The 9051-nt window shown below is 28.3% G+C and overlaps 1 protein-coding gene across 1 annotated transcript; it reads left to right on the top strand.

Annotated features, from left to right (window-relative positions):
* LOC104701307 (protein ABA DEFICIENT 4, chloroplastic-like) lies at positions 5241 to 6900 on the top strand. The gene is made up of 6 exons (XM_010416955.2): positions 5241 to 5505; positions 5772 to 5946; positions 6045 to 6145; positions 6245 to 6373; positions 6456 to 6544; positions 6626 to 6900. Exons 1-6 carry the CDS (start codon positions 5455 to 5457, stop codon positions 6756 to 6758), a joined length of 678 nt encoding a protein of 225 aa, XP_010415257.1. The 5' UTR covers positions 5241 to 5454; the 3' UTR covers positions 6759 to 6900.

The raw sequence follows: 9051 nt of genomic DNA, 5'->3' as shown, positions 1-9051 counted from the left end.
ACTGTATTTCTAATGGCATTTCATTGTAATTTTTTACACATTCTAATGTTAGTTTTATATTTGTACCCTATATAATAAAACGAAAGTACACGACATTTTTTAGTACACTATATAATAGATATATTTATGATTTTTTGGTTATAAACTTGTGACATAGGTGTATCATAATATACGGGTTAGTCTGATTTTTTGTAATTAAGGATAGTATAGATTTAGTTAATTATAGTAACATATAAATCAATTATAGGTAACGTTTAAAAGATAAGGAAATCTCTCAACCTAATTAAAACAAAAATATGTGATTCTTTTTTCACATTTATTTTATTTTATATTTAAATTATTTCAATTTTTTAACTAATATATTTAGTTAATAAAATTTATGATTTTTTCTGTATATGATGTAATTTCAATTTTTTAAAACAGACATATATTGTTCAACTGATGAATAAAAAATATATACAAAATGCCCCACATCACCTAAGAAAACTAGGCAAAGATTCAAAGTCATATTAATAAAAAAGAGACCAAAATGATTCTGAATACGAATGAGCAGAAACCTTGATTTATCAAGCATTGAAATTAAAAAAATTATGCATTTTATTATGGTTCTTTATTTTAAAAAATTTCAACTTTTAATAAATTTAAAAATTCAAATGTATAACTTTTTAAAAATTTAAAGATTATTAATATTTTAATTATTAAAACATTTATCTTTTTATAAAATGTTTAAGATATGAATAATATTTAAACTTTATAAGAAGTTCAAATATTATAAGTATTTCAATTTCTAAAATAATAAAATTTATTCAAAATATTTTAAATTTTAATAATATATACGAATTAAAATATCAAATGATGGGTTATATGGCAGGACATATTTGAGTTGATATTAATAGAAAATTAAAATGTCATTAATTCGGTGCTGCACGGGTAAAATATCATCACATTATTTTGTGAACTTTTTAAAAACTTTAAAGATTATTAATATTTCAATTATTAAAACATTTAATTTTTATAACTGTTTAAGATATTAATAATATTTAAACTTTATAAGAAGTTCAAATATTATAAGTAGTTCAATTTCTATAAAAAAAAGAAACTTTATTAAAACATTTTAAATTTTTTAAATATATTTAGATTTTTATGAAGTTTTTTAACGAATTAACATATCACACGACATGTTATATGGCTAGGCATAGTCCTGGGCATTCGGAGTAAACCGAAAAAACCGAACCGATTCTCAGCGCTGATTGTGAGGAGAAAGCCAAACGGATCGGCGAAATAATTTTAGTAATTCGGTTATCAATTTGGTTAGGTTCGGCAGACGATAACCGATCGGTTTTTCGGTTAATAGGTGCACTATATAAAATGAAAAAAAAACCCTAGATCTTTCATTTCTTCTCTTATTTTTTTCTCTGCCTACGAGAGAGAACTTTTTCTATACCTCCTTCTTCTCATTCATTCTTCTCAATCTTTCTCATTTTATTATTCTTTTTGTTACATCTTCCCACCTATTTATGTATCTTCTTCTCTTCGTCGTCATAGATCCATGGCCAGTGTTTTGCACAATAGTTTCAAAACGTTGTTAGCCTTATCACCATCATTCAGATCTATGAATGATGGTCCATCAGTCATTTATAATCAATTCTCTCCGATAACTAAATTGTGGTACAGATTCACCGCTACTAGCTTCCTCAACACCAAACTCACGATTGGTAAATTTTCAGATCTAATCGATTTTCATTTTTTTTTCTTTTCTTATTTCATAAGTTTAGATAAAGGATTGCATGTTGCTTTGATGATGGTAGGTTATAGATCTCGATGAAGGCATGTTTCTTCACGGGGAGATCCCACTGCTAGATGCTAATGCTACCGTCACCGTTGTAGATCCGCCGCCTTAGAAATGAGTAGGGACAAGGAGTTCATAAAGCCCTAAATTTTAATGGATTTTGGTTGCTATTTAATTTGGGCTTTGTTTTGTAAAATTTGGCCCACTAGTTTAGTGGTTTGTAATTGTAAATTTGTTTTTGAAGCTCATTCTTATAAATTTGGTCTAATTCGGTTTAAATAAACCGAATTAAAAAAAAATTTGGTTTATTTCGGAATTGATTTTAAATCCAATAACCGACCCGAATAAACCGATTACCGAATAACCCAAACCGAATTTTTATTCGGTTTAATTCGGCGGAATTTTTAGATAACCAAAATTTTGAAAACCCGAATAACCCGAACCGAATAACCTGAATTAACAGAATGTCCAGGGCTAGCTATACATGTTTGAGTAGATATTAATAGAAACTTAAAATATCATTAATTTGGTGCTACATGGATAAAATATCATCTCATTATTTTGTTAACAATATGAATATTAGATTAACAGACATATCTAATTAAATCGATTAATTAATACTGTAACAAAATAATTAATATGCGGTATAATGTAAGTTAAGTCATATAATTAACAATCAAAATGCAATATGTAATTTTATAAACTAAACAAATCAAATAAAATTAACAAATATAAATTAATATTTTTATCAAATAACTTGAACTACAGTGTACCGCGGGTCAAAATCTAGATCTACTAGAATAGATCATACAAAATAGATGTTATTTTCATAAGTTATATTCAACATATGATTTCATGGCATAGTGTTTGAGCAAAAAAAAAAATAAAAAAAAAAATAAAACAATCATATATAATACTTTAAATAAAAATTACAAAATAAATAAAATAAATGTTAATCCGTGCTCTAGCATGGGTCCAATTCTAGACCGACATATAAGAACAATATTTGGGGGTGAACCTCTTCATTCACCCCCTTATAAAATAAGGAATTAAAATCTATATGCATTATTATAAAATTAAAAACTTAAACCGTTCTTTAATAAACCCAAACCGACATATAATTTTGTTCTACTTGTAAAATCTAAACTCTAACCATCTCATTTGTGAACCCAAACCGACATATAATTTCGTTCTACTTGTAAAATCTAAACCCTAACATCTCATTTGTGAACCCAAACCGACATATAATTTCGTTCTAATTGTAAAATCTAAACCCTAACCATCTCATTTGTGAACCCAAACCGACATATAATTTCATTCTAACTGTAAAATCTAAACCCTAGCCACCTCATTTGTAAACCCAAACCGACATATAATTTCGTTTTAATTGTAAAATCTAAACCCACAATAATTTCGGTTTAATTGTAAAATCTAAACTCTAACCACTTTATTTGTAAACCCAAACCGACATATAATTTTGTTTTAATTTTAAAAATCTAAACCAAGCCAATATTTAACTTTCCTTAATTAAAAGTATACAGAATTTGTTTCCTTAATTTTTTTTGCTTTTTAATATAATTTTGATTTATTTTTTTAATGAAATATTAGATGAGAGATTCTGATTGGCTAAGAGAAGAGGGGGTGAACAAATAGGTTCACTTGACATATAATTTCGTTTCAATTATAAAATCTAAACCCTAATTCTCATTTATAAACCCAAACTGATATATAACCTCGTTTAATTGTAAAATCTAAACCAAGACAATATTTAACTTTCTTTAAATAAAAGTATACATAATTTGTTTCCTTAATTAGTTTTGATTTTTAATTTAATTTTGATTAATATTTTAAATAAAATAATAGATAGAACATTCTGATTGGTTAAAAGGGAAGGGGTGAAACTTAAGTAATTTTCTTGTTTTAAGTAAAAAAGAAGATGCTTATACAATAAATAATTATATTACAAATAACAAAATAAATAAGAATAATTTACATATGCTGTAAATACCAAAAAAGTTAATAAATTATAAATATATATATATATATATATATATTAGTTGTGCATAAAAAATGTACATAAAACTTAAATTTTAGTTTAAATAAATTTGATTATTTTTTATCATTACAAATTAAACCAATAATGTATAATTAACTAGATTTAAATTTTTTTAAAAAGAAATTATAGTTTCTTGTAGAACAAATTTATGTTTAAAACATTGTATTTCTTCACTATTTTAATAAACACAAATTTACATGATTAATTTAAAAGAAGTTTTGGTTTTTAAATTTTATAAATAATAGATGAAATTACTAATGATAAAAAAGTGAATGTTAGTAATGATAAAGTAAATAATATAATTGTTAATGCTACTTAATTATTCTAGTGATCATTAAAATAAACAAAAATTTAAATAAATTTTGATTTTTTATATATAAAATTTACATGATTAATTAAAATTAAATATTGGGGTCTGTAGTTCATTTATCATAGATGAAAATGTTATTTCATTAACAATAACAATCAATTTAAATCAATAATAATCTATTTAAATTTATAATATAAATCACTTAACCGCAAATAGTTTTTTCACCAATCAAATATCATTTTGTACCGCTTATTTTGTATAAACCGCACTTGTCCCGCAAACTGCATTTACCGCAGTTGATCCGTACTGCACTCTAAAACCGCTTTTCCCGCACAACCAAATACGCGGTCACCATTCGGACCCTGAGTAGACTCACAATTTTGATTAGATTAATGACTAATCCCCGATTATCAGTTATCTAATTATATTTGTTTAATTTGATTATAACCTGTTTAATCTGATTATTTTTCGCTTAATTTTTTGTATACCGTTTATTTTAGAGCCAAATATAAATCAAATATATTTTTTGTTATTTAGACATTTAAATTAAGAGTTTGTGATGTTTTACAATAACTAATATACAAACTTTTACTAAAAAACATAAATTTTTATTTTAAAATTATGTTTTTAAGTGTTTACCATAATTTTAAAGACAATACTATAGTTTTATATTTTATTCGATGTTTTTATTTAACACAAATAGAATTATACATAGATTTAGTATAATATATTTATATTAATTATTAATTCAATAAAATAACTCTAAAACTAGTCTCTGATTAATTAGTTTTCTTTTAATATCTAATTTTCTCCCTAGTTGCTAGGTCCAACCGTCCGACTAGCGTCTAACTATTTCTAAAACGGTGCTAAAAACTTATATGGTAATACTACCTTAATACTAAATGATATCTTTGTAAACCAAAATTGTACATAATTAATCCATATTAAATTAGATTTAAACTCTCTAATAAGTCTTAATTATGACTCAATGAAAAAACTCTCTAATAAGTCTTAATTTTTGTTAAAAAACAATGAAAATAAAAGATAGAAAACTTTAAAAAGAGAGCAAACAAAAAAAGTGTAGCATATAATTGTCGAAACACTGAGGACGAAAGAGTGAAAGACTACTTTTTTAGCTTTTCACTTCCGTTTAGTGGAAACCTAACACCTCTTCTCAAATCCTCTTTGTATTCCCCATTGCTTCTCTTATTTATATGCAGAGAAGAAGAGTTTTGTTGAAAGAAAGGTAATGAAAGATCAGATTTTGGGAAAGACTAGTATTGAAGATTTGAATCAAAGATGGTTTTTTCTTCTTGCATTTCTCAGCCTTTCTCCTCATCACCTCTCTCGGTACTCTTTCTTCTCCCCAGTTTCACTTATATAATATGTTATTACACTGTTGGTGAATCTTACTATTAGTTATGGATAACCTTAAAAAAAAGTCTTAATCTTTTGACTCAAATTGGAGAATTTAATGGGGTTTTGAATTGACCCAGAGTCTTTATGTTACTGTTTCAGAACCTCTGTTTCTGATTGTTGTGTTTTGTTTGTATGAAAGTTTCGGAATTTCTAAGAAATAAAGTTTAAAACTTTTTTTTTGTGTTGGTGATTTTCAGATGATGAAACGGAACATTACGGCTAAAAGATCGGAACTTTGTCTTGATTCTTCAAGAATTAGTTTAGATAATCGTTGGAGCTTCATCGGAGGATCAAGAATCTCTCTTCGCCGCAATGTTTCATCGAACTCTTACTCTGTAGCTCACAAGAGATGCTCCAGCATACAAGCTTCATGTAACTTGAAACATAACTCTCAGTAACCTTTTAAAGATTGACACTTTTTGTCATTCAATTTGTGGTTTTGGATCTCTCTGATATGTTTTATGTTGCAGGGTTAGCTACTTCTCAGATTGCAAGCAGTGTATTTGCGGTTGGAACTACTGCGGTTCTTCCCTTTTATACTCTAATGATTGTAGCTCCAAAAGCTGAAATTGTAAGTTTATGTTTTTAGTTTCAAGTCTTGTGTTGTTGTTGTGAAGACTCAAAAGAAGTTGTGGTTCTAAATTTGGGTAATCATGTTTCTTTTGTGTAGACCAAGAAGTCTGTGGAGAGTAGCATACCGTATATCATCTTAGGCTTGTTATACGCGTATTTGTTATACCTTTCTTGGACACCTGAGACGCTCAAATACATGTTTTCTAGTAAATACATGTTGCCAGAGGTTTTTTTTTTTTCCCTTTCTTGAAACATTGGAAAACAAGAGTGTCATTGCAGTTTTCTAAAGTTTGTTTTTACATCTGCAGTTGTCTGGAATAGCGAAAATGTTCTCAAGTGAAATAACTCTTGCTTCTGCTTGGATTCATCTTCTTGTTGTTGATCTTTTCGCAGCCAGGTATATATTCTTCTCACCGGGTTTTGAATCTATCCGAATGTGTTTCTTATGACGCGTGTTTTGGGTTTTTTTTCTATGCAGGCAAGTTTATAATGATGGTTTACTGAATAAGATTGAAACGAGGCATTCTGTTTCGCTTTGCCTTCTCTTCTGCCCTGTTGGAATCGTTTCGCATTTCGTGACCAAAGCTTTAACCAACAACCAGAGCAAGTAAAAACAGCGATCTTGGTCTTATCATCATCTTCTTTCTTAACAGCTTATAAAGATTGTAATGATGGTTTCATTGTACTTTTGCGAGTTTGTAATGGAGTAAGTTGTGAACAGAATCAATGAAAAAACTTTTATCAGTACGTTAACTTCATGATGAGGTTTTTGCAACTTGGAAACCTCCTCTTCGCATATACTACTAAACTATAGATTTACCAAGTTTGTCAAATGTATGTTTAATAAACTAAAAAAAAATAAACAAGAAGTAGGCTTTATGATTTGAAGTGAAAACACTACTAGTGGAGTCGTTGAGTTGAGTGGTGTGTCATGTCCTCTCATCAGTAAATCAAGTGCTCTGAGACACGGGTGCACCTAATTTTGTCTGACTAGTTGTGTGGACCCCCACATCGTGGTATAATTGTCCAACGCACGTGCACGGGTACATCTTTGGTTTCCCTCAGATTTGGGAGTGTTGCTGTTGCGTATGCATTTGTTTAGGTACCGAGAGGGACTTCGGGAGGGTTGGTTGTCAAGGGCATCCCCAAAGAGAAGTAGGTGAAAGTGTTTAAGGCTCTGATGTGAGGAAGTTTCACTAGAATCCACCTAACTCGTAACGTTTCCACGATTTGCTTCTTAATCGGCTGGAACACTATAAAAATCCAAAAAAATATAAGAAATTGGTGGATAACTTTATTTATTAGAAGATGATGGGATAAAGTGTAAAATAATTTCTTATTTCTTATTATGATAATATTATATGTATCAAATAATATTGGCTTTATATATGTTTACAAATAACATTGAACTTACTTTTTATGTATTATAATCTTTATGATTCAACATATATAAAAAAAATACAATTTCTATTTGTTACCAAAAAAATAAAATAAAATGAAACAAGCAATTTTTATTAATCAGTAAATAATAGTATTTGCTTAAATTCAAATTAGTTGTTGTTGCCATAAAGAGTTTATTTACCCTGTTTTAAAAATCTCTGTCTAGCACCGATTACACCTCGTAAAATCGGTAGGCCCACCATCTCTGTATTTCTAGACTTCGGGTTCGGATCGGATATTTCGGATAGGATTCAGATCAGATTTTTGGATCCGGGTATTTTGCCCAGACCTATCTAATTTGATTACTCCCCTTTTAACATTGTGTATATCGATTATTTTTGGAACCATATATAAATCAAATATCTTATTTTTTTATTTGGATATTTAAATTAAGAATTTGTGATGTTTTACAATAACTATTGTACAAATTTTTAATGAAAATCATAAGATTTTATTTTATAATTATGTTTTACGTGTTAACCGTAATTTTAAAGATAATACTATATTTTATATTTTATTTGATGTTTATTCTTTTAACATATATAGAATTATACATATATTTAATACTATATATTTTTAATTTTATTATTAATTTTTAAAATAACCCTAAACCTAGTATCCGATTAAATTTCGTTTAATCTTTGATTTTTTGGTTAAGCCCTAAGTCTACTCCACTTGTCCGACTAGCCCTTAACAATTTCTAAAACAGACTTTGATTGATTGCAACTTGAGTTACCATTTAAATATGGGATGAGTCATGATGTGTATTTAATGATCTTCAATAGTCGTTAGAAAGCTACCATCACCAACGCACATGTACAAAACTAGCATTTAATGCGAAGATCATATGTTAAGAAGCTTATGACTTACAAAACCTAAGAGTATCTCCATCAAAGCATCTCAGTGAATATCTTACAAGTTGGTTAGCAAAAAAGCAGATTAATTATAATAGAAATAATCTGATTTTGCTAAGAATCGATTGTTAGTTTAGATGTTTAGGATCATTAAGAACCATGGGTGTGTTGGTTTGTGATTGGTTGGAATAAAAAAAAAAAAAAATTCTTTTTTTTCTTTCCCGATTTTATTTTGCTCTCCTCTCTCTCTCCTTAATCGTTTCTCTGTCTCTCCTCTCTCGTCTCTTCGATATCGATAGATCAAAATGGAAAAGCTTGAGAGAAGATGTATAACACTGGGCAAAGCGTCTTTCACCGGCGATATCATCATCTCGATCGACTGCGGCACTATCGACGGTGGCGGTTCATCAATTGGAGAGGGTTTTTGCTTCACCAAATCGGAGATTGAAGTGGTCAATTCTCGAATTGTTTGGTTTAATCGTTTCTCTAGGTAATAATCTCTTTGATTTCATTAGTAGATCGATATGAATCATTAGTTTTATGGATTTTAATATAACTGGCCTCTTGAATTTATATCGACATGATACTGGATTCAGGGCTTTTCGTGGAT

Source organism: Camelina sativa, chromosome 7 (genome assembly GCF_000633955.1).
Source record: "Camelina sativa cultivar DH55 chromosome 7, Cs, whole genome shotgun sequence".
NCBI classification, from domain to species: Eukaryota; Viridiplantae; Streptophyta; class Magnoliopsida; order Brassicales; family Brassicaceae; genus Camelina; species Camelina sativa.
The sequence above is the reverse complement of the archived record's forward strand: the minus strand, read 5'-3'. Positions and strand labels throughout refer to the sequence as shown.

Coding starts and splice junctions, on each gene's coding strand:
- LOC104701307 (XM_010416955.2), top strand. CDS start 5,455: ATGGTTTTTTCTTCTTGCATTTCTCAGCCTTTCTCCTCATCACCTCTC. Junction 5,947..6,044: donor CTCCAGCATACAAGCTTCAT/GTAACTTGAAAC, acceptor TTTATGTTGCAG/GGTTAGCTACTTCTCAGATT. Junction 6,374..6,455: donor GTAAATACATGTTGCCAGAG/GTTTTTTTTTTT, acceptor TTACATCTGCAG/TTGTCTGGAATAGCGAAAAT.